General features: G+C 43.7%; 1 protein-coding gene across 1 annotated transcript in view; it reads left to right on the top strand.

Moving 5' to 3' along the window:
• nup85 (nucleoporin 85) overlaps positions 1 to 24,020 on the top strand; it is a 38,824-nt gene extending 14,804 nt beyond the window's left edge. Inside the window, exons 7-19 of the mRNA XM_056272394.1 lie at positions 13,217 to 13,338; positions 13,433 to 13,567; positions 15,565 to 15,687; positions 15,766 to 15,897; positions 18,589 to 18,695; positions 18,784 to 18,867; positions 20,200 to 20,265; positions 20,691 to 20,842; positions 20,976 to 21,093; positions 22,270 to 22,370; positions 22,826 to 22,977; positions 23,271 to 23,360; positions 23,465 to 24,020. Coding sequence (XP_056128369.1) covers positions 13,217 to 13,338; positions 13,433 to 13,567; positions 15,565 to 15,687; positions 15,766 to 15,897; positions 18,589 to 18,695; positions 18,784 to 18,867; positions 20,200 to 20,265; positions 20,691 to 20,842; positions 20,976 to 21,093; positions 22,270 to 22,370; positions 22,826 to 22,977; positions 23,271 to 23,360; positions 23,465 to 23,563 — 1,481 coding nt within the window. The 3' untranslated portion in view covers positions 23,564 to 24,020. The remainder of the gene's footprint in view (positions 1 to 13,216; positions 13,339 to 13,432; positions 13,568 to 15,564; positions 15,688 to 15,765; positions 15,898 to 18,588; positions 18,696 to 18,783; positions 18,868 to 20,199; positions 20,266 to 20,690; positions 20,843 to 20,975; positions 21,094 to 22,269; positions 22,371 to 22,825; positions 22,978 to 23,270; positions 23,361 to 23,464) is intronic.
• Positions 24,021 to 25,873: the final 1,853 nt, after the last annotated feature.

Here is a 25,873-nt window from a genome sequence, read left to right as displayed (position 1 = left end):
TGTGTGTTGTTGTGTAGCCGGGTCTCTGCTGCTGATGACGAGTGTGTTGTGTTGTTGTGTAGCCGGGTCTCTGCTGCTGATGACGAGTGTGTTGTGTTGTGTGTTGTTGTGTAGCCGGGTCTCTGCTGCTGATGACGAGTGTGTTGTGTTGTTGTGTAGCCGGGTCTCTGCTGCTGATGACGAGTGTGTTGTGTTGTTGTGTAGCCGGGTCTCTGCTGCTGATGACGAGTGTGTTGTGTTGTGTTGTTGTGTAGCCGGGTCTCTGCTGCTGATGACGAGTGTGTTGTGTTGTTGTGTAGCCGGGTCTCTGCTGCTGATGACGAGTGTGTTGTGTTGTTGTGTAGCCGGGTCTCTGCTGCTGATGACGAGTGTGTTGTGTTGTGTTGTTGTGTAGCCGGGTCTCTGCTGCTGATGACGAGTGTGTTGTGTTGTTGTGTAGCCGGGTCTCTGCTGCTGCTGATGACGAGTGTGTTGTTGTGTTGTGTTGTTGTGTAGCCGGGTCTCTGCTGCTGATGACGAGTGTGTTGTGTTGTTGTGTAGCCGGGTCTCTGCTGCTGATGACGAGTGTGTTGTGTTGTTGTGTAGCCGGGTCTCTGCTGCTGATGACGAGTGTGTTGTGTTGTTGTGTAGCCGGGTCTCTGCTGCTGATGACGAGTGTGTTGTGTTGTGTTGTTGTGTAGCCGGGTCTCTGCTGCTGATGACGAGTGTGTTATGTTGTTGTGTAGCCGGGTCTCTGCTGCTGATGATGAGTGTGTTGTGTGTTGTTGTGTAGCCGGGTCTCTGCTGCTGATGACGAGTGTGTTGTGTGTTGTTGTGTAGCCGGGTCTCTGCTGCTGATGATGAGTGTGTTGTGTTGTGTTGTTGTGTAGCCGGGTCTCTGCTGCTGCTGATGAGTGTGTTGTTTGTTGTTGTGTAGCCGGGTCTCTGCTGCTGCTGATGAGTGTGTTGTGTTGTGTAGCCGGGTCTCTGCTGCTGCTGATGAGTGTGTTGTGTTGTGTTGTTGTGTAGCCGGGTCTCTGCTCCTGATGACGAGTGTGTTGTTGTGTTGTGTTGTTGTGTAGCCGGGTCTCTGCTGCTGATGACGAGTGTGTTGTTGTGTAGCCGGGTCTCTGCTGCTGATGACGAGTGTGTTGTTGTGTTGTGTTTAGGGATGTCCCGATCCGATACTCAGGATCGGTATCGCTCCGATACTGCCATTTTTGCGGGATCGGGTATCGATCTGACATCGATCAGACGAGGCCGATCCAAATCCGATATTGTGGGTATACTATTATGTGTTATTGTTAAGCCCCACAAAATGCACAAAAACATTCTAAAGTACCATAACGTTTTCGTGCACTCTATTATAAGTGTTCTGAAGCTATTATGTGAGATATAAATTAATATTTAAGTAATTAAATTCAAGATCACGTAAATTTTTCCCTCTCACGGCTGTCAGTCATTCTCCATTCAGCATTCAAACAGCGCGTCGCGTTCGGTTGCAGTCAATGATGAAACTATCTTCAAGATGATTCAATGTTAATACTATTATACTTGATCTGTAAGATAAAGGTCTATGTTTTCGCATAAAACAACTTTATCTTGCTGGACTTTATTGCTGTAACTCAATCGTGTTACTCTCTACCGGGTGTCGGACGCTGTCAGTTTGATCACAACACTAGAGTCAGAGCACTATAATTGTTCTTCACGCGCACAGTAACTGAAATTTAAAACTGTTAAAAGAAAAGGCTCAATAAACGATTGCATAGATAGATACTGTATAATACACTGTCCATCAATATGTATCTCCGTTGTGCTTTGAACTTTTCAAAGCGGACTCGACGCGCTGCGTGCTGGAACTCCACGTGGCTTCAAGCGCATCATTCTCCGCTCGGGATGCGCATACGCGCTTTGTGCCGCACTGTATTGGAGCCTTTCATATCATAATGCATTGACGCAATTAAAGCTTATTAACATTAATAATTATTATTGTTGCTGCCTCATTAAATAGCTGTGCAATACACTTAAAACATGTCTCAATTTTATAGCAGATTTAGCTATATCTAAAATAATTATCTTTTTCATTTTTGTTATCTTGTTTTTCATGAATGTATTTTACAACAATAAAAAGAGCAATGTGTATTATCCACTAATCTAGTTTATAATAGCATTTTTGTCATAGATTATGATCATATATTTTGGGGATTTGTTGTTTATCTTTATAATGAAGCTGTCTGTATTAAGTAGATTGTGTTTAACACACACAAGAGTGATAATCAGTTTAACACACAGTTATAGAAATTCTAATTGATTTAAAAAACAAAAACTGTACTGGTATTTACAATGTAGAATGCTGCTGTTTAAATTGTTTTAACTTTAAACCTGTTGGTAGCTAGCTAGCTTTAAGTACTGAAGTACCTGTATTTTCTTTCATTTATATATTTCTTTATTTTTTTGTAGTGTTTGAATAAAGGGTGGCAATCTTTCATAATCAACTGTTGTTGTGGACTATATAGGAGGTATATTTTAGGTGGCTAATTGAGAAAATTGCTATATTTTTTATTAGTTTAAGAATAAAATAAAAATATCGGATTAATATCGGTATCGGCAAAAGCCAAAGCTGCGGCATCGGTATCGGTATCGGAAGTGAAAAAGTGGTATCGGGACATCCCTAGTTGTGTTGTGTTGTTGTGTAGCCGGGTCTCTGCTGCTGATGACAAGTCTGTTGTGTTGTTGTGTAGCCGGGTCTCTGCTGCTGATGACGAGTGTGTTGTTGTGTTGTTGTGTAGCCGGGTCTCTGCTGCTGATGACGAGTGTGTTGTTGTTTTGTGTTGTTGTGTAGCCGGGTCTCTGCTGCTGATGACGAGTGTGTTGTTGTGTGGTGTTGTTGTGTAGCCGGGTCTCTGCTGCTGATGACGAGTGTGTTGTGTGTTGTGTTGTGTAGCCGGGTCTCTGCTGCTGATGATGAGTGTGTTGTTGTGTTGTTGTGTAGCCGGGTCTCTGCTGCTGATGACGAGTATGTTGTGTTGTTGTGTAGCCGGGTCTCTGCTGCTGATGACGAGTGTGTTGTGTTGTTGTGTAGCCGGATCTCTGCTGCTGATGACGAGTGTGTTGTGTTGTTGTGTAGCCGGGTCTCTGCTGCTGATGATGAGTGTGTTGTGTTGTTGTGTAGCCGGGTCTCTGCTGCTGATGACGAGTGTGTTGTGTTGTTGTGTAGCCGGGTCTCTGCTGCTGATGACGAGTGTGTTGTGTTGTTGTGTAGCCGGGTCTCTGCTGCTGATGACGAGTGTGTTGTGTTGTGTTGTTGTGTAGCCGGGTCTCTGCTGCTGATGACGAGTGTGTTGTGTTGTTGTGTAGCCGGGTCTCTGCTGCTGCTGATGAGTGTGTTGTTTGTTGTTGTGTAGCCGGGTTTCTGCTGCTGATGACGAGTGTGTTGTGTTGTTGTGTAGCCGGGTCTCTACTGCTGATGATGAGTGTGTTGTGTTGTTGTGTAGCCGGGTCTCTGCTGCTGATGACGAGTGTGTTGTGTTGTTGTGTAGCCGGGTCTCTGCTGCTGATGACGAGTGTGTTGTGTTGTTGTGTAGCCGGGTCTCTGCTGCTGATGACGAGTGTGTTGTGTTGTTGTGTAGCCGGGTCTCTGCTGCTGATGACAAGTGTGTTGTGTTGTTGTGTAGCCGGGTCTCTGCTGCTGATGACGAGTGTGTTGTGTTGTTGTGTAGCCGGGTCTCTGCTGCTGATGACGAGTGTGTTGTGTTGTTGTGTAGCCGGGTCTCTGCTGCTGATGACGAGTGTGTTGTGTTGTTGTGTAGCCGGGTCTCTGCTGCTGATGACGAGTGTGTTGTGTTGTGTTGTTGTGTAGCCGGGTCTCTGCTGCTGATGACGAGTGTGTTGTTGTGTTGTGTTGTTGTGTAGCTGGGTCTCTGCTGCTGATGACGAGTGTGTTGTTGTGTTGTGTGTTGTTGTGTAGCCGGGTCTCTGCTGCTGATGACGAGTCTGTTGTGTTGTTGTGTAGCCGGGTCTCTGCTGCTGATGACGAGTGTGTTGTGTTGTTGTGTAGCCGGGTCTCTGCTGCTGATGACGAGTGTGTTGTGTTGTGTTGTTGTGTAGCCGGGTCTCTGCTGCTGATGACGAGTGTGTTGTTGTGTTGTGTTGTGTTGTTGTGTAGCCGGGTCTCTGCTGCTGATGACAAGTCTGTTGTGTTGTTGTGTAGCCGGGTCTCTGCTGCTGATGACGAGTGTGTTGTTGTGTTGTTGTGTAGCCGGGTCTCTGCTGCTGATGACGAGTGTGTTGTTGTATTGTGTTGTTGTGTAGCCGGGTCTCTGCTGCTGATGACGAGTGTGTTGTTGTGTTGTGTTGTTGTGTAGCCGGGTCTCTGCTGCTGATGACGAGTGTGTTGTGTTGTGTGTTGTGTTGTGTAGCCGGGTCTCTGCTGCTGATGATGAGTGTGTTGTTGTGTAGCCGGGTCTCTGCTGCTGATGACGAGTATGTTGTGTTGTTGTGTAGCCGGGTCTCTGCTGCTGATGACGAGTGTGTTGTGTTGTTGTGTAGCCGGATCTCTGCTGCTGATGACGAGTGTGTTGTGTTGTTGTGTAGCCGGGTCTCTGCTGCTGATGATGAGTGTGTTGTGTTGTTGTGTAGCCGGGTCTCTGCTGCTGATGACGAGTGTGTTGTGTTGTTGTGTAGCCGGGTCTCTGCTGCTGATGACGAGTGTGTTGTGTTGTTGTGTAGCCGGGTCTCTGCTGCTGATGACGAGTGTGTTGTGTTGTGTTGTTGTGTAGCCGGGTCTCTGCTGCTGATGACGAGTGTGTTGTGTTGTTGTGTAGCCGGGTCTCTGCTGCTGCTGATGAGTGTGTTGTTTGTTGTTGTGTAGCCGGGTTTCTGCTGCTGATGACGAGTGTGTTGTGTTGTTGTGTAGCCGGGTCTCTGCTGCTGATGATGAGTGTGTTGTGTTGTTGTGTAGCCGGGTCTCTGCTGCTGATGACGAGTGTGTTGTGTTGTTGTGTAGCCGGGTCTCTGCTGCTGATGACGAGTGTGTTGTGTTGTTGTGTAGCCGGGTCTCTGCTGCTGATGACGAGTGTGTTGTGTTGTTGTGTAGCCGGGTCTCTGCTGCTGATGACGAGTGTGTTGTGTTGTTGTGTAGCTGGGTCTCTGCTGCTGATGACGAGTGTGTTGTGTTGTTGTGTAGCCGGGTCTCTGCTGCTGATGATGAGTGTGTTGTGTTGTGTTGTTGTGTAGCCGGGTCTCTGCTGCTGATGACGAGTGTGTTGTTGTGTTGTGTTGTTGTGTAGCTGGGTCTCTGCTGCTGATGACGAGTGTGTTGTTGTGTTGTGTTGTTGTGTAGCCGGGTCTCTGCTGCTGATGACGAGTGTGTTGTGTTGTTGTGTAGCCGGGTCTCTGCTGCTGATGACGAGTGTGTTGTGTTGTGTGTTGTTGTGTAGCCGGGTCTCTGCTGCTGATGACGAGTGTGTTGTGTTGTTGTGTAGCCGGGTCTCTGCTGCTGATGACGAGTGTGTTGTGTTGTGTGTTGTTGTGTAGCCGGGTCTCTGCTGCTGATGACGAGTGTGTTGTGTTGTTGTGTAGCCGGGTCTCTGCTGCTGATGACGAGTGTGTTGTGTTGTTGTGTAGCCGGGTCTCTGCTGCTGATGACGAGTGTGTTGTGTTGTGTTGTTGTGTAGCCGGGTCTCTGCTGCTGATGACGAGTGTGTTGTGTTGTTGTGTAGCCGGGTCTCTGCTGCTGATGACGAGTGTGTTGTGTTGTTGTGTAGCCGGGTCTCTGCTGCTGATGACGAGTGTGTTGTGTTGTGTTGTTGTGTAGCCGGGTCTCTGCTGCTGATGACGAGTGTGTTGTGTTGTTGTGTAGCCGGGTCTCTGCTGCTGCTGATGACGAGTGTGTTGTTGTGTTGTGTTGTTGTGTAGCCGGGTCTCTGCTGCTGATGACGAGTGTGTTGTGTTGTTGTGTAGCCGGGTCTCTGCTGCTGATGACGAGTGTGTTGTGTTGTTGTGTAGCCGGGTCTCTGCTGCTGATGACGAGTGTGTTGTGTTGTTGTGTAGCCGGGTCTCTGCTGCTGATGACGAGTGTGTTGTGTTGTGTTGTTGTGTAGCCGGGTCTCTGCTGCTGATGACGAGTGTGTTATGTTGTTGTGTAGCCGGGTCTCTGCTGCTGATGATGAGTGTGTTGTGTGTTGTTGTGTAGCCGGGTCTCTGCTGCTGATGACGAGTGTGTTGTGTGTTGTTGTGTAGCCGGGTCTCTGCTGCTGATGATGAGTGTGTTGTGTTGTGTTGTTGTGTAGCCGGGTCTCTGCTGCTGCTGATGAGTGTGTTGTTTGTTGTTGTGTAGCCGGGTCTCTGCTGCTGCTGATGAGTGTGTTGTGTTGTGTAGCCGGGTCTCTGCTGCTGCTGATGAGTGTGTTGTGTTGTGTTGTTGTGTAGCCGGGTCTCTGCTCCTGATGACGAGTGTGTTGTTGTGTTGTGTTGTTGTGTAGCCGGGTCTCTGCTGCTGATGACGAGTGTGTTGTTGTGTAGCCGGGTCTCTGCTGCTGATGACGAGTGTGTTGTTGTGTTGTGTTGTGTTGTTGTGTAGCCGGGTCTCTGCTGCTGATGACAAGTCTGTTGTGTTGTTGTGTAGCCGGGTCTCTGCTGCTGATGACGAGTGTGTTGTTGTGTTGTTGTGTAGCCGGGTCTCTGCTGCTGATGACGAGTGTGTTGTTGTTTTGTGTTGTTGTGTAGCCGGGTCTCTGCTGCTGATGACGAGTGTGTTGTTGTGTGGTGTTGTTGTGTAGCCGGGTCTCTGCTGCTGATGACGAGTGTGTTGTGTGTTGTGTTGTGTAGCCGGGTCTCTGCTGCTGATGATGAGTGTGTTGTTGTGTTGTTGTGTAGCCGGGTCTCTGCTGCTGATGACGAGTATGTTGTGTTGTTGTGTAGCCGGGTCTCTGCTGCTGATGACGAGTGTGTTGTGTTGTTGTGTAGCCGGATCTCTGCTGCTGATGACGAGTGTGTTGTGTTGTTGTGTAGCCGGGTCTCTGCTGCTGATGATGAGTGTGTTGTGTTGTTGTGTAGCCGGTTCTCTGCTGCTGATGACGAGTGTGTTGTGTTGTTGTGTAGCCGGGTCTCTGCTGCTGATGACGAGTGTGTTGTGTTGTTGTGTAGCCGGGTCTCTGCTGCTGATGACGAGTGTGTTGTGTTGTGTTGTTGTGTAGCCGGGTCTCTGCTGCTGATGACGAGTGTGTTGTGTTGTTGTGTAGCCGGGTCTCTGCTGCTGCTGATGAGTGTGTTGTTTGTTGTTGTGTAGCCGGGTTTCTGCTGCTGATGACGAGTGTGTTGTGTTGTTGTGTAGCCGGGTCTCTACTGCTGATGATGAGTGTGTTGTGTTGTTGTGTAGCCGGGTCTCTGCTGCTGATGACGAGTGTGTTGTGTTGTTGTGTAGCCGGGTCTCTGCTGCTGATGACGAGTGTGTTGTGTTGTTGTGTAGCCGGGTCTCTGCTGCTGATGACGAGTGTGTTGTGTTGTTGTGTAGCCGGGTCTCTGCTGCTGATGACGAGTGTGTTGTGTTGTTGTGTAGCCGGGTCTCTGCTGCTGATGACGAGTGTGTTGTGTTGTTGTGTAGCCGGGTCTCTGCTGCTGATGACGAGTGTGTTGTGTTGTTGTGTAGCCGGGTCTCTGCTGCTGATGACGAGTGTGTTGTGTTGTTGTGTAGCCGGGTCTCTGCTGCTGATGACGAGTGTGTTGTGTTGTGTTGTTGTGTAGCCGGGTCTCTGCTGCTGATGACGAGTGTGTTGTTGTGTTGTGTTGTTGTGTAGCTGGGTCTCTGCTGCTGATGACGAGTGTGTTGTTGTGTTGTGTGTTGTTGTGTAGCCGGGTCTCTGCTGCTGATGACGAGTCTGTTGTGTTGTTGTGTAGCCGGGTCTCTGCTGCTGATGACGAGTGTGTTGTGTTGTTGTGTAGCCGGGTCTCTGCTGCTGATGACGAGTGTGTTGTGTTGTGTTGTTGTGTAGCCGGGTCTCTGCTGCTGATGACGAGTGTGTTGTTGTGTTGTGTTGTGTTGTTGTGTAGCCGGGTCTCTGCTGCTGATGACAAGTCTGTTGTGTTGTTGTGTAGCCGGGTCTCTGCTGCTGATGACGAGTGTGTTGTTGTGTTGTTGTGTAGCCGGGTCTCTGCTGCTGATGACGAGTGTTTTGTTGTATTGTGTTGTTGTGTAGCCGGGTCTCTGCTGCTGATGACGAGTGTGTTGTTGTGTTGTGTTGTTGTGTAGCCGGGTCTCTGCTGCTGATGACGAGTGTGTTGTGTTGTGTGTTGTGTTGTGTAGCCGGGTCTCTGCTGCTGATGATGAGTGTTAGGGGTGTAACAATACATCGATATGGATCGATACATCGATCAAAAGTCTAACGATACGATGCATCGATGCCACACATAAAATATCGATTATACGGTACCTTTATTTTGACACTCTCCACATCCTCACGTAATTTTTCTCAGCTGAAATAGACGCCTGACAAGATTGACTGAACCCTTTGTCACAAAAGCCGGTATTTTCCACTGTCAAGGCATCGCGAGTTCATCTTTTACAGCAGAAACGACAAGCACCCTTGTTTGTGAAACAGTGCGCAGTATTCAGGTCAGGTGACAAGCCTGCTAGTCACTTTGAAAAGACGCGCTAGCTGAGACGAGTTTCGTCAAAGCTGATTAAAAGTGATCGAGGATGGATTTCAACGAACTTGATGAACCTGTGATATCTTCTTCGGGGCATAAAAGGATATAAGATCTGAAACTTTTTCACGGAATCTTGCTAAAACAGCAGGTTAGTGGTGAGGGAAAAGCTCTCTGTATCGCGTGTACGTTTTTCACAACAACAAAGTTTGACAGGCGTCTAGATGTCAGCTGAGGAGATTAACATTACAAAGATTAAGTGTTTTATTAAGTATCGTAGCAATTACTAGGCTTTGTTTAACTCTGAAACATGAAATGTGGAGTTATCTGCTTTTGCCACACACAAAAAATATATAGCTATAGCCTATAAAAAAAAATACTTTCAATGCACTTTAATTTAATAATTTACCTGTATTTTTTTTTTTGTTATTATTACTTAATCAAAACAACCTCTTCTGTTAGTTCATTTGCAAAAACAGATAACTCTGTTTTTACTTGTAACTTGTAACAAACAACTTGTAAATGTCCCAATTGGGAGAGGGTGTGCAATTTTCAAAGAGTTTAATTAAACTTTCATATATTTTTAGATGCATTTGTGAGTTAATAAACGTAACTGGTTGTGTAAACTTGGCACATAATATCTAAATATCGATAAATCGATTGATAACCCTGAATCGACTCGAATCGTAATCGTATCGCGGAATTTTTTGAGGTATCGGCAATAATCGTATCGCTGGCTGAGAGAATCGATATCGTATCGTATCGTGATGAACTGTCCGATTTACACCCCTAATGAGTGTGTTGTTGTGTAGCCGGGTCTCTGCTGCTGATGACGAGTATGTTGTGTTGTTGTGTAGCCGGGTCTCTGCTGCTGATGACGAGTGTGTTGTGTTGTTGTGTAGCCGGATCTCTGCTGCTGATGACGAGTGTGTTGTGTTGTTGTGTAGCCGGGTCTCTGCTGCTGATGATGAGTGTGTTGTGTTGTTGTGTAGCCGGGTCTCTGCTGCTGATGACGAGTGTGTTGTGTTGTTGTGTAGCCGGGTCTCTGCTGCTGATGACGAGTGTGTTGTGTTGTTGTGTAGCCGGGTCTCTGCTGCTGATGACGAGTGTGTTGTGTTGTGTTGTTGTGTAGCCGGGTCTCTGCTGCTGATGACGAGTGTGTTGTGTTGTTGTGTAGCCGGGTCTCTGCTGCTGCTGATGAGTGTGTTGTTTGTTGTTGTGTAGCCGGGTTTCTGCTGCTGATGACGAGTGTGTTGTGTTGTTGTGTAGCCGGGTCTCTGCTGCTGATGACGAGTGTGTTGTGTTGTTGTGTAGCCGGGTCTCTGCTGCTGATGATGAGTGTGTTGTGTTGTTGTGTAGCCGGGTCTCTGCTGCTGATGACGAGTGTGTTGTGTTGTTGTGTAGCCGGGTCTCTGCTGCTGATGACGAGTGTGTTGTGTTGTTGTGTAGCCGGGTCTCTGCTGCTGATGACGAGTGTGTTGTGTTGTTGTGTAGCCGGGTCTCTGCTGCTGATGACGAGTGTGTTGTGTTGTTGTGTAGCTGGGTCTCTGCTGCTGATGACGAGTGTGTTGTGTTGTTGTGTAGCCGGGTCTCTGCTGCTGATGATGAGTGTGTTGTGTTGTGTTGTTGTGTAGCCGGGTCTCTGCTGCTGATGACGAGTGTGTTGTTGTGTTGTGTTGTTGTGTAGCTGGGTCTCTGCTGCTGATGACGAGTGTGTTGTTGTGTTGTGTTGTTGTGTAGCCGGGTCTCTGCTGCTGATGACGAGTGTGTTGTGTTGTTGTGTAGCCGGGTCTCTGCTGCTGATGACGAGTGTGTTGTGTTGTGTGTTGTTGTGTAGCCGGGTCTCTGCTGCTGATGACGAGTGTGTTGTGTTGTTGTGTAGCCGGGTCTCTGCTGCTGATGACGAGTGTGTTGTGTTGTGTGTTGTTGTGTAGCCGGGTCTCTGCTGCTGCTGATGACGAGTGTGTTGTGTTGTTGTGTAGCCGGGTCTCTGCTGCTGATGACGAGTGTGTTGTGTTGTTGTGTAGCCGGGTCTCTGCTGCTGATGACGAGTGTGTTGTGTTGTTGTGTAGCCGGGTCTCTGCTGCTGATGACGAGTGTGTTGTGTTGTTGTGTAGCCGGGTCTCTGCTGCTGATGACGAGTGTGTTGTGTTGTTGTGTAGCCGGGTCTCTGCTGCTGATGACGAGTGTGTTGTGTTGTTGTGTAGCCGGGTCTCTGCTGCTGATGACGAGTGTGTTGTTGTGTTGTGTTGTTGTGTAGCCGGGTCTCTGCTGCTGATGACGAGTGTGTTGTGTTGTTGTGTAGCCGGGTCTCTGCTGCTGATGACGAGTGTGTTGTGTTGTGTGTTGTTGTGTAGCCGGGTCTCTGCTGCTGATGACGAGTGTGTTGTGTTGTTGTGTAGCCGGGTCTCTGCTGCTGATGACGAGTGTGTTGTGTTTTTGTGTAGCCGGGTCTCTGCTGCTGATGACGAGTGTGTTGTGTTGTGTTGTTGTGTAGCCGGGTCTCTGCTGCTGATGACGAGTGTGTTATGTTGTTGTGTAGCCGGATCTCTGCTGCTGATGATGAGTGTGTTGTGTTGTTGTGTAGCCGGGTCTCTGCTGCTGATGATGAGTGTGTTGTGTGTTGTTGTGTAGCCGGGTCTCTGCTGCTGATGACGAGTGTGTTGTGTGTTGTTGTGTAGCCGGGTCTCTGCTGCTGATGATGAGTGTGTTGTGTTGTGTTGTTGTGTAGCCGGGTCTCTGCTGCTGATGAGTGTGTTGTGTTGTGTTGTTGTGTAGCCGGGTCTCTGCTGCTGATGAGTGTGTTGTGTTGTGTTGTTGTGTAGCCGGGTCTCTGCTGCTGCTGATGAGTGTGTTGTTTGTTGTTGTGTAGCCGGGTCTCTGCTGCTGCTGATGAGTGTGTTGTGTTGTGTAGCCGGGTCTCTGCTGCTGCTGATGAGTGTGTTGTGTTGTGTTGTTGTGTAGCCGGGTCTCTGCTGCTGATGACGAGTGTGTTGTTGTGTAGCCGGGTCTCTGCTGCTGATGACGAGTGTGTTGTGTTGTTGTGTAGCCGGGTCTCTGCTGCTGATGACGAGTGTGTTGTTGTGTTGTGTTGTTGTGTAGCCGGGTCTCTGCTGCTGATGACGAGTGTGTTGTTGTGTTGTGTTGTGTTGTGTTGTTGTGTAGCCGGGTCTCTGCTGCTGATGACAAGTCTGTTGTGTTGTTGTGTAGCCGGGTCTCTGCTGCTGATGACGAGTGTGTTGTTGTGTAGCCGGGTCTCTGCTGCTGATGACGAGTGTGTTGTTGTGTTGTTGTGTAGCCGGGTCTCTGCTGCTGATGACGAGTGTGTTGTTGTGTTGTGTTGTTGTGTAGCCGGGCCTCTGCTGCTGATGACGAGTGTGTTGTTGTGTTGTGTTGTTGTGTAGCCGGGTCTCTGCTGCTGATGACGAGTGTGTTGTTGTGTTGTTGTGTAGCCGGGTCTCTGCTGCTGATGACGAGTGTGTTGTTGTGTAGCCGGGTCTCTGCTGCTGATGACGAGTGTGTTGTTGTGTTGTGTTGTTGTGTAGCCGGGTCTCTGCTGCTGATGATGAGCGTATTGTTGTGTTGTTGTGTAGCCGGGTCCCTGCTGCTGATGACGAGTGTATTGTGTTGTGTTGTTGTGTAGCCGGGTCTCTGCTGCTGATGATGAGTGTGTTGTTGTGTAGCCGGGTCTCTGCTGCTGATGACGAGTGTGTTGTTGTGTTGTGTTGTTGTGTAGCCGGGTCTCTGCTGCTGATGACGAGTGTGTTGTTGTGTTGTTGTGTAGCCGGGTCTCTGCTGCTGCTGATGACGAGTGTGTTGTGTGTTGTTGTGTTGTTGTGTAGCCGGGTCTCTGATGCTGATGAGTGTGTTGTGTGTTGTTGTGTTGTTGTGTAGCCGGGTCTCTGCTGCTGATGACGAGTGTGTTGTGTTGTTGTGTAGCCGGGTCTCTGCTGCTGATGACGAGTGTGTTGTTGTGTTGTGTTGTTGTGTAGCCGGGTCTCTGCTGCTGATGACGAGTGTGTTGTGTTGTTGTGTAGCCGGGTCTCTGCTGCTGATGATGAGCGTATTGTTGTGTTGTTGTGTAGCCGGGTCTCTGCTGCTGATGACGAGTGTGTTGTGTTGTTGTGTAGCCGGGTCTCTGCTGCTGATGACGAGTGTGTTGTTGTGTTGTGTTGTTGTGTAGCCGGGTCTCTGCTGCTGATGACGAGTGTGTTGTTGTGTTGTGTTGTTGTGTAGCCGGGTCTCTGCTGCTGATGATGAGCGTATTGTTGTGTTGTTGTGTAGCCGGGTCCCTGCTGCTGATGACGAGTGTATTGTGTTGTGTTGTTGTGTAGCCGGGTCTCTGCTGCTGATGACGAGTGTGTTGTTGTGTTGTGTTGTTGTGTAGCCGGGTCTCTGCTGCTGATGACGAGTGTGTTGTTGTGTTGTGTTGTTGTGTAGCCGGGTCTCTGCTGCTGCTGATGACGAGTGTGTTGTGTGTTGTTGTGTTGTTGTGTAGCCGGGTCTCTGATGCTGATGAGTGTGTTGTGTGTTGTTGTGTAGCCGGGTCTCTGATGCTGATGAGTGTGTTGTGTGTTGTTGTGTTGTTGTGTAGCCGGGTCTCTGCTGCTGCACCTGCTGGACTGGGTGCGCCTCCACAAGTCGGACGTGGACTCCAGAGCGAGGGAAGTGTTGCAGAGTGAGAGCCCCACCCGACATCAGGCCTACTGGGACGTGGTATGAAGCGCGTGACCCCTGACCTCCAGATGCTCCTCACATCACCGCTGGGGGCCTCATGTGTGTGTGTGTGTGTGTGTGTGTGTGTGTGCAGGTGATCAGTCTAGTGCTGCAGGGCCGGATGGACGAGGCGCGGCAGGTCCTGTACAAGCAGGCGTCTCTGCGGGGCGAGAGCAGTGCTGTGTTCAGACGCATGGACGTCCTGCTGCAGAACATGCCCGTGTTTAACGTGCGTACGCCAGCGCACCACAGGCCTCTGATCAGAGTTTACACTGCATATTCAAACACGGCAGGCTCAAGTTGGACACGAGACAAATCATTTTTGAATATAAGCAATTAAAACCCCATTTCCACCACATAAGAAAAAAAAATCATGATTTTGGTCTTAATTTATTTTTTTCATAAAAACAAAACAAAAACAAAATAACTTTTTTTCAAGTTCACTTTTTTTTTTTTTTTTACTGTTTTCACTTCAGCAATAATATGCTAAGTGTCGTCTTTAAAAAGAGACCAAACTTTAAATCAATGTCATTTTCAAGTTTATGTTAAAATTAGGGCTGCAACTAGCGATTATTTTGATAATCGATTAATCGGACGATTATTTTTTCAATTAATCGATTAATCGGATAAAAAAATTCAATTTGATTTTTTGTTTATTATGACTAAATAAAACCCGGTTACACTTTATTTTAAGGTGTCCTTGTTACAGTGTAATTATATATTTAAGTACAGAGTAATATTAAGTAACGACATGTACTTACTATAGGAATAGGGTAGGATTAGGTTGAGGGTTAGTTGCATGTAATTATGCATAATTTACTGTTATTACTACAGTAAGTACATGTAACATATGTAACAAGGACACCGTAAATTAAAGTGTATACCTACACTTACGTATACCTATTTAGGTATACCTAAAACCCTAAATTAGGATATTTATGTGTAAAAGTGTACTTTAAAAAGTGCAAAAGCCACACATTGAGTTTTACAAATATCAATATTTGCATTGTTTTTAATGATAATTGCTGATGGCAAGTTGACAACCATGATTCATGTAAAAAAAAAAAAAAACATTTATATCCAACATATTGTTTTAACACAATTTTTGTTAAAACAAATTTACAGATATGTTGTTCAGATGTGAAGATATAAACTAAAAACATCTCAAATATATAATTCATTTAATTTTTATTTAAAATTAATTGAATTATAAGGATAATTTGTAAAAATAAATATAGAAAGACTGAAAACAAGCGTGTGAACATAGAGCCGCAGTAGATCGCGTTTGAAAAACAATTAAAACTTAATAGTAGACAAATGCTATATAAAGAGAGCGGAATGGAGGTACGCAGCAAGCTAACAGGCTTGATTAAAAAGACAGGAAAAATGATGCATTAGTGCACAAACATTCGCTGAAAACCACTGAGTACAGTGACTAAAAAACAATAATTTACTGCTACTGTTATTAACTGCCTTTATATTTAGTGCTTCGCTTTGTAAAGACCGTTTTAATTTAATATTTCTGCGGTAGCGCTATTTTAATCCATCACTTATGTTGCGAGTGAACTGATTGCGCAACCTGATGCTCGAGACGCAAAATACAGACATCCCAAGTCTCCCGGAAGTTCTGGAAGTCACCCGCATATTGATAGCGGCTCGCAAATTAGTTCAAACTCCCGGGATTTGAGCACGCAAGCAAGAGCGCGCATGCGAGACAGAAGAGACTGTGCTCCAAACCGTGAAGCGCGCGCGTGCGGCAGAGCAGCGGAGGGAGAGAGACCTTGCGTGTGTCCGTATGTGCCTCATGAAGCGCGTGTAGACAGAGAGCATCCTGATTGGCCTGTTTCAACCAATCACCAGTAAACGCTCCCCGTGACGTAAGCAGACCAACTAATCGATAATGACATTCGTTGACAACGATTTTCATACTCGATTATTATCGATTTTATCGATTAGTTGTTGCAGCCCTAGTTAAAATAGTAAACAAATAAAAAATATAACTACTGCATGAACATAATTTAGTACCATAAAACCCCCTAAAAAAAATACAAAATATTAAATTAAAAATATTATCTAACTAAAATATAGTACAATTTTCCATTGAAAAAAACCCCGAAGAGCACCAGACGGTTACCTATAGTAAAATCACTGTAACAACCACCTTAAGGGCTTATTGCTTTTATAAAACATTGTCACTAAAATAATCGTGTGTGTGTGTGTGTTCAGCCCACAGGAAGTCAAACGCTGACCGAGTTTGATATGAAATGGAGGAACTGGCACGAGGAGTGTGACCGCAGTCTCCAGGACAACACCTTCGCCAGCAACCGTCACCTGGAGACCATCTGCAAGGTGAGGGGTCGTGACCTCTGGTGACCCGTGACCAGGCATCATCCTCCCCCTGATCGCGTGTGTGTGTGTGTGTGTCAGATCCTGGTGGGCGATGAAGACGCTCTGCTGGAGCAGAAGGAGCTGCTGGGCACCTGGTATCACTTCCTGGTGACGCGGCTGCTGTTCACACACCCCTCCATCAAGCCGCCCGACCTGCACTACTACGCTCAGGTAGTGTTCCTCACTGTCAGAGCTGATGTGCTATCACGGTTATTGTGTGAGTGTGTGTGTGATATCGCGTGTGCTCTTCCGGTGTGGAGAGAGAGTCAGAATCCAGCAGGGAGTAAAGAATGAAAAATATTTTTAAAAATAAATAAATAAACCTGTAATAACGCACACAAAGATCAAAGGTCTTCTCTCATACGAAATGAAGGCTTGTGTGTTTAATCAGACTGCATTATGTATTATGTTATATTATATAAATGTAAATCATTTTCACAGCATTAAAGTAAATGATATGGGCCGAGATTATATTATATAAATAATTATATAAATATTATTAATCTTCACAGCATTAAAGTAAATCATATGGGCCAAGATTATATTATATTAATTATATTACAAATAGAAAAAATAACATACTAGGCTTTACACTGTAAATTAAATTGATATTTGTATGACAATTAATCTTTAACAGCACAGAATTCATGATCATGACAGGCCTATACTTTTATAGCCGTAAGGCTAATTTAATATTTTCTAAAAGATTTTATGCTAAAGTTTTTTGTAAATCTGTTGTGTTTTTATAATTTTTAGAAGTTAAAAGTTAATTTTTAATATGTCTATATAGTTTTTATTTCAGTTTCAGTTCAACTAAATTAAAATGAGAAATGTTGCTTTCAGCTAAAGCTTATTTTATTTCAAGTAACAAAGTTTTTAATGTTTTTCTTTTTGACTAATAACCCAAGTATAATATAATAATTGTAATATAAAACATGTCCAGGTCATACTTCATCAAAACAAAATTAAGAAATTATATTTTGCATCATTTATTATCATTATTTTTTTAATCTATACATTCATTTTCACAACGTTTAAGCACTACACATTCTCATTAGGGTCCCCGCGGGTCCTTAAAAAGTCTTAAAACGTCTTAAATAAAATTTTCGCTTTTTAAGGTCTGAAAATGTCTTAAAATCTGAAATTTCCGATAAGGAGGTCTTAAATTTCACGTACGGACCTTAAATTTCTTGTAGGAGACAACGACACATTACAGACGGTGTTTACGAGCGTTCATGCTTACGGTTGCCAGATTTAAATAATTAAATCCCCAATCAGAGCTGTTCTTTTTAATTAAATAACACGTTTTCTACCCGGTCTTGTCAATAGTATCTGGCAACCATGCTCGCGCGCGCGCTCTCTACACTGCTGAAGAAGCGCGGATGATCTGAAAACACTGACAAGTAAGCTGGAGTTCAGTGATCTTCATTTGAGATTTTCTACTTACATTAATTAAAGTGTCATTCAGTTGGTCTTTATTCTGTCACGAGCCGCTTGCGCTGTTTGTGCGACTAAATCTGCGATCAATACAGGCTGATATCCAGCAGTGTTTTTAATGTTGATCGTATTATTGCATATTATTGCTATTTTGCAACGAAAGCCACGGCATCACACAGTGGTGATTCGAGAACGAATCTGTGGCTTTGAACGAATCGTGAGATTCAATGACCCGTTCATAAATACAGCCACTTGCTTTGTTACCATAGACTGTGTTTGTTAATGAATGAATGAATGAATGACTCGATGACGGATGACTCACTCATAAAGACAGTGACTTACCGCCACCTACTGGCGATTTTAATTTAATGTTTAAAAGTATCACCTCGTTTTTACCATCATTGCATATTTATTGAACATTGTTTTATTTAAAGCATTATTTCTTTTATAAAAGTATTTATAAAGGTAAAAAATTAACTGGAAAAAATCGATTAAAAGGGGCAGATATTGACCCTTAATGGAAAAGATGTGACTGCAGTCTAAGTGCAAGAGGGGTTACGGCACTCTAAAAAATTGGAGTACCACTGAACTAAGGAACAGGGATATGTAGAATTGCACAAGTGCTACTGCTAAAGAGTTAATTGTCAATACAGCCTGTTACCTTGATTCAAATGTTTCATAAGCTTAATTGAATTTGCCTAAAGCAAAAAATTATAATGTCATTTTTTGTCTAAAGACGACATATAAAATAGCTACCAAAATTAATGTCGGTAACTGAAGTTTGACTAAAAGTTGTCAAAAATGCAATGACTTTGTCAACTAAAACTAGACTAAAACTATGAAAGAGAAAATTACAAAAATGTGACTAAGACCAATAAGCATTTTCATCTTAAGACTAAAACAAAAACGGCTGCCAAAATTAACACTGTCGTGTCGTGCTGAACATTTTCCTGTTTTGTTTTTGTTTTTGTCGTGGTAAAGTCTTAAATTTGCCTTTTAGAGGACTTAAAAAGGTCTTAAAAGTCATTAAATTTGCTGTTAAAAAATGTGCAGATACCAGTAGTATCCTAAAAGCAGGCTTATGTTTCTGTGTTTTATTTAGGTTAAATAACCCTGAATGCAACACACACACACACACACACACGTAAATCTGCCAGATATCATACAAACCGCTGAGAATTCATCATGCGTGTCTGAACAGTATATGTTTTTGTCACCTTATGAAAACTTCTGTAATTTTCTGCTTTTATTATATCCTTTCTTAAAATTCAGATCTTTGTGTAATTGTTTAGAAGAGAACGCTCCATTTCTGTTGCCAATGTGCCGCAGCTCACTGTGTTTTACTCTCATATAAACGAGGAATACATGATACAGTGTGAGTGTATAAACCCCAGCTGACTGTGTGTGTGTGTGTGTGTGTGTCAGTCGAGCATGAACATGTTTCAGGGTCCGCGTGCGTCTCCCGAGCCTCTGGACATCATCCTGCTGTCGGCGTTTGAGTTCGACCTGCATCAGGTGATCAAAGACTGCAGGTGCGTCAGCGCTCTCTCAGCACACACACACACGTGTTCATCTGAACAGACCCTCACACACACACACACACATGTGATGTTTCCACAGCATCGCGCTCAACAACTGGTGGTTTGTGGCTCATCTGACGGACCTGCTGGATCACTGCAAACTGCTGCAGTCACACAACCTCGAGTGCGTATCTCACATCACATCTTGCTTGCATTACACTCATACCGTATTTTCCGCACTATACGGCGCACCGGATTATAAGGCGCACCTTCACTGAATGACCTATTTTAGAAAATTTTTCATATATAGGGCGCACCGGATTATAAGGCGCATAAGATACTGCAGTCAAACGTTTGACTGGGTTTGCGATATGCATCCACTAGATGTCAACAAAACAGTCAGATAAAGTCAAACTTTATTAAGCGTTCTGACAACTCCATTCACTCCCATGGTAACGTTGTTCAAACGTTAAAGGAAAACTCCGGTCAATTTTAACATTGAGCTCATTTTTTTGTAAATTTGGAGTGCTGTCAGTACAGATAACAACGACAAAAACCGGTGTTGCCTACACCGTGTTATCCTCTTTTTAAAATTTGCACCCTGTTGACTTAAACGGGAAAAGTTTTAAACCTGCTTTTAGCCTCTTAACAACCTTAATGTGTCATTACAAGTGCACAGCCATGTGAGTGAACACAGTGAATCTGACTCCAGTAAATGTGAAAGATATGAATAAAAATGATGTTTATTCAGCCAGCTCACATACCCGTATTTTCTTCCTGTTTTCAGTCTAAGTCCACAGTAGGCGATTGTCGAGTGCGCGCGCGCGATCATGGTAACTAAGCAACAGTGGAGACTCAGACTGTCAGCCGATGACGGTGCTGTGTGGTGTTCTGAGAATATCAGCTCAAATGGATAGTTCATCCGAATCAGATGTTGAACACACGGAGGAGGTTTGATCGCGCGCGCGCGAACTCGACAATCAACTACTGTGGACTTCGGCCGAAAACAGGAAGTAAATACGGGTATGTGAGCTGGCTGAATAAAGAGATTATTCCTGCCTTCGTGAAAGCTCGGATCACAGTTGAGACTGATATATCAGCCCAGGCATCCACGATCCATTGGCAGATAGTCGCGTAAGTCGCCCGGCGCTGTCTCCCCGTCTTGGTGAACGTGTGTTCACATCCATATATAAGGCGCTCCGGATTATAAGGCGCACTGTCGTTTTTTGAGAAAATGAAAGGCTTTTAAGTGCGCCTTATAGTGCGGAAAATACGGTAATCAGATTTATGCACACAAAGTCATATTTTAGTGTTTATATGCAGGGTTTGAAATAATTTTTTTCACTCACCAGCCAATTTGGCTACTAAATGTTTAAGTTACCGGCCATTCAGAACTTCTACTAGCCAAATACAGAAAAAAGAAAGGAAAATAATCAGATTAACTACGTCTATCTCTTTGAGAAGGTTTTGTTGGATGTGATGTGTGTAACTGTGTTCTGGCTCTGTGTGTTTGTAGTTTCGGCTCTAATCTGCGTGAGTTTCTGGTTTTGGAGTACGCCTCGGGTCTCTTCACTCATCACAGGTGATTAAACACATCATTAATCTCGGCTGAATAAAGGAGAACATGTCCAGGTCACACTTCACCCCAAAGGTCAAGTCAAGTGTATTTATAAAGCGCTTTTCACATGTACAATACATATTGTTTCAAAGCAGCTTTATAGAAGATGCTTTTTTCAGTGGTAAAATTTAAGGAGTCTCTTCTGCTCGCCAAGACTGCATTTATTTAATCACAAATACAGTGAAAACATGAATATTGTGAAATATTATTACAATTTAAAAAGTTTTCTGTGAATATATGTTAAAATGTAATTTACTTATGTAATAAAAACTGTATTTTCAGCATTACTCCAGTCTTCAGTGTCACATGATCCTTCAGAAATCACTCTAATATGATGATTTGATGTTCAGAAATGATGTATTTCTCATGTGTGTGTGTGTGTGTGTTAGTCTGTGGCAGCTGGCGGTGGATTATTTCGATCACTGTCCTGAGTTCGGTCGTGTGTATCTGGAGCTGCAGATCGAGAGAGTCCCGCTCGACTCCGAACGCAAAGCCATTAAAGTCCTGCGTATCTGTGAGGACCGGCAGATGAGTGAACAGGGTGAGCGACGCAACACACACACTCACACACACTGAGCGAACAACTGTGATCCTCTTCCTGCCTCAACGGGAGAGTCTATTAAGTGACATTCATTAAGTTATATTTAATGTGTGTGTGTGTGCGTGTGTTGCAGTGCGCAGTATCTGTAAGATCATGGCTAAACGAGCTCTGAGGAACAACAGGCTGGGATCTGCTCTATCCTGGAGCATCAGAGCTAAAGACGCTGCCTTCGCCACACTCATCTCTGAGAGGTTACTATCTGTCACCCATCCTTCCTTCCATCCATCATCCATCCATCCATCCATTCATCATCCTTCCATCCATCCTTCCTTCCATCATCCTTCCTTCCATAATCCTTCCTTCCATCATCCACCCTTCCATCATCCATCCATCCATCCATCCATCCATCCATCCATCCATCCATCAATCATCCATTCATTCATCAATCATCCTTCCATCCATCATCCTTCCTTCCATCCATCCTTCCATCATCCATCCTTCCTTCATCATCCATCATCCTTCCTTCCAGCCATCCATCCTTCCTTCCATCCATCCATCCTTCCTTCCTTCCATCCATCCTTCCTTCATCCTTCCTTCCTTCCTTCCTTCCTTTCTTCCATCCATCCTTCCTTCCATCCATCCATCCATCCATAATCCATCCATCATCCATCCTTCCATCATCCTTCCTTCCATCCATCATCCATCCATCCTTCCATCATCCATCCTTCCTTCATCCATCCTTCCAGCCATCCATCCATCCTTCCTTCCAGCCATCCTTCCTTCCAGCCATAATCCATCCTTCCTTCCATCATCCATCCTTCCTTCCATCATCCATCCTTCCATCCATCATCCATCCTTCCTTCCATCATCCATCCTTCCAGCCATCCTTCCATCCTTCCTTCCATCATCCATCCTTCCAGCCATCCATCCATCCATCATCCATCCTTCCAGCCATCCTTCCATCCTTCCTTCCATCATCCATCCTTCCAGCCATCCATCCATCCATCCTTCCTTCCATCATCCACCCTTCCTTCCTTCCTTCCTTATCTTATCAATCCATAATCCATCTATCTATCTATCTATCTATCTATCTATCTATCTATCTATCTATCTATCTATCTATCTATCTATCTATCTATCTATCTATCTATCTATCTATCTATCTATCTTGCATACTCCTGCCAATTTACATACATTATTATGTTGTCTTTTTAACCTATAATTATAATCATTATTTTTTTACAACGGTTAAGCACTTCAAATTACCATTACTGCAATGTTCTAAAACAGACTAAATTGTCTTATTGCTACATATATAATATATAAGAATAAACAAAACAAACAAAAAATATATATATATACATATAAAATATAATTGTCATATTGCTCTTTTTCTCCTAACGCTTCTTTCCGTGTGTTTTGCGCAGGTTTCTTCAGGATTACAGTAATAAAGGCTCTTTCACAGATCTGGATTTGTTGGATAATCTGGGTCCTGCCATGCTGCTCAGCGACAGACTGACGTTTCTAGGTACAACATGACAGGCCGACGACATTCACCTGATTTATCTGGAGAGCTGCTATAATTCAGTTTCATGAATAACTCATATTTCAGTCCGCTGGTTTTTTCTCAGATCTATTCATCACAGCTTTCACTTTGGCTTTCCTTCACTAACTGTGAAGGATTCACCAGTGCACATTATATTATCTAATAACTTTCTCTTCATGTATTAATACTGACCAATAACTAAAGCAATTCATAAGTTATTGTTTTCAGCAAAAGCACATTCAGCTCTGACTCATTCTGTTATGAAACACCCATTCAATTCCAATGAAGTCCCATGTTTTTCTTGTCAGATTTCCTATTTCACTCTGAACAACGTCACACCACAGACTTAAAAACGATTACTAATGCCATTTCATGTTGTCTTTAAGAAGGTCTGTAGTCCGTGAGATGTATGACCATGTGTGCGCGTGTGTTTTTAGGAAAGTACCGTGAGTTTCACAGGCTCTACGGTGAGCATCGCTTCTCTGAGGCGGCCAGACTCCTGCTGTCCCTCATGACGGCTAAGATCGCCCCGCGCAGCCTGTGGATGACCCTGCTGACCGACGCACTGCCTCTGCTGGAGCAGAAAGAGGTCACACACACCTCATGCTTTACACTAACTGGTAACCTTAGGAGAGAACGTGCTAGGAACAATGAAACTTTGGCTAGCTACAGAATTTGAACCATTGAAGCCAAACCATTTAGAGGTTTTATGATCATTTCCAACATAAAATAAGATTGACTAGTTCTGTCTGTCTGTAATATGAACTGATAAAGTACATACCTTGAATGCATAAATTTAAACATACCAGCTTAACCCATAAAAGGTAACCATAGTGTGTTTGGCATATCGTTTAAATCGCTCTGTTTTCTTTGCATGTAAAGGTGATCTTCTCCGTGGATCAGACGTATGAGCTCATGTCCTGTCTGGAGGAACTGAACTCAGGAACCAAAGAGCCAAAGCAGGGAGACCAGGTACTGCTCGTCCAGAACGTCCCAGAGACACATGAGCTGCCCATTTATAAGGTTTAGCTGTAAATGAAGAAGTTTCTAAGCTGTTTTTCCTCTGTGTGTTTTAGGATGAAGATATCGAGTCCACAAAGATGGAGCTCTTGCGACTGTCTCTGGCCCGTAACCTCGCCATGGCCATCGTGAAAGAGGGAACGATAGAAACATAAATTCATCTGATCATTGAATTAACATTCAAAGCTGTTTTTTTGTGTCCTGTACATAATTCAGAAAACTTGGATTAAAAAATGTGATGTATTTTATAAAAACTTTTCCAGTATTTGCAAAAATATGTCTTTCATATTGATTTCTTTTGTCTTCATATAAAGTGTTTGTGAGGGTAAACTAAATTGTTGTGCTCTTTTGCATTAGAAGTTGAGGTACAGCAACTCAAACAGCCTGTTTAATCTTAAGAATCATATACGGGTGAAAAATATCATACTACAACTAAATGATGGTGCAAAAAACCCTGACTAATATTGTACATGGTTTATTCTGCTTGTAGGTCGATTCAAGTCCCATTCACACTAAAACAATAACCACAATTTTATATATAATTAATAATGTATATCAAATATTACATTTATAATTATAGATTTCCAAGAAAGTAGAGGTTTTAATTACAATAACCATACAGAGGAAGAATATAGCTGAAAACAATTTGAGAGCGATTTTTTGTTTGTGTGATGATGAACGATACAGCCAATCAGAATCATTCACTAAAAGCGCGCTCTGGAATTACGTAATCCTGAAGCGCGCGCGTAGGAAAAAAAGGCCGTTATCGTCCGTTGGTCTAACGCAAAAAATAGTTATCTTTGTTATATGCGTGAACGGACGTTTAAGGTACAGTTTTGACCTATACAGCTACAGATACTCCACAAAACGTCGTAATTCAGATTCAGCGATGAGCAAAACGTCAAGCCGCGTGAAATGTGTCGTTTACCACAGGAAAGGAAGGTTAGACACCCTCAAACATATCAATTCATTTCTTGACTAATATATAACGTTAACTCTACATCTCAAACCAGCTCAAGTTCTTATATAATTGAGCCGTATAATTTACAAATGCAGATCCTTTAAAATCAACGTTTCACTTTTATTGTGATGTTTTTCTGAATTAAACAGGATAACGTTAGTCCTTGAGAGTAAAGGTAAGTTCAGACTTGATTTTATCGGATTTTATCCATCAGAAATTGAGTGGGATGGTGAAAATTGCCTTTATATGACAGATGGTAAAAAATAGTGATTTGTAATTAAATCCCACCCAACAGGAAACATGTAAAAGGAAAGAAACTTGTGCTGGTCAATTAATTTGAAGTATTTAATGGCGCAGTAACGTTACACATGATGAAATCATTATTAAACACCAGAGCAGTGCATCTTTATCATCATCATCAACCATTATCATTTTTTTCATAAGTTCAACATTTGTCCCACATACTTTCATGAATCCTCCTAAACCTCGTCAATAACATCATCAGACCAGATGAAGCTTTGACTCTTTAACAGAGACACAATGATTCATTAATATTCACACGAGGTTCCTCTGAAATACTGGAAAGGCTTTGATGCTGATGCACAATGAAGCTCTCAAACCATCATCTCACCGAAACATCAGTCATAATCAGCAGAGAAATACAGATTAATGCGTTCAAACACACGACCAGATTCACAGGCATGAATCAGATTCATCTCAAACATGTCTCTGGGTCATATTTCACCCCCAAAATAACACATTTTGCCAAATTAAGTCTGTTTTAAGACCACTAACATGTTTTTGCGGATGAAATATGATTAAATATGTAATTTCTGTGTGAGATTCACTTGCTGATGTCTAAAACACATGATCGTAATGAATTGTACGGTTTGCACATATTAGAGGAGGAGCAGGTGTCCCGTTATTCTAGTCAGACACATTAGGGTTGCTTTGGGACTAAATCAGCGTCTAAAATCACACGAGGCCTTTGTCAGATGAAGTAAAATGCTCTCTCTCACTGCTCAAACCATGTGAACGCTCAGAGGACTGACCAAACACACACACACACACACACACACACACACACACATCTACAATCTGACATATTTATGATAAACTCATTATTAACTCAAATGCAGTTCGTCCTCAATCAATATCTTCATCCAATCATAACCTGCAGGCAAAAACACCATGTAAATATGTCATGATTACCCTCATCCTAGATGAAATTTAAAAAAGGTAACAAATTCTTCCCTCGCGGGTCAATTTGAACCCCATAGGAATGAAAATAATGCGAGGAATGCTTCAGTACACATAGAAAAACATAAAAATGCTCAAAATTCAAACTAAAAATGCTAAAACTTTACCACAAAAAAAAATGTCTATACGTGTATCTGAATGCATAACGAAGTTAAAATGTCTTTAGGACCCAGAGGAACAGCTTATTTGCTCCATATAGAGCTATAGACCGTCTAGAGTCGTGATATATCATATTATATTATTA

Source organism: Rhinichthys klamathensis, unplaced genomic scaffold (genome assembly GCF_029890125.1).
Source record: "Rhinichthys klamathensis goyatoka isolate OS25496 unplaced genomic scaffold, OSU_Roscu_1.1 h1tg000336l_1, whole genome shotgun sequence".
In the NCBI taxonomy this organism is placed as follows: Eukaryota; Metazoa; Chordata; class Actinopteri; order Cypriniformes; family Leuciscidae; genus Rhinichthys; species Rhinichthys klamathensis.
Note: the sequence above shows the minus strand (reverse complement) of the source record. Positions and strands in the feature narration are given on the sequence as shown.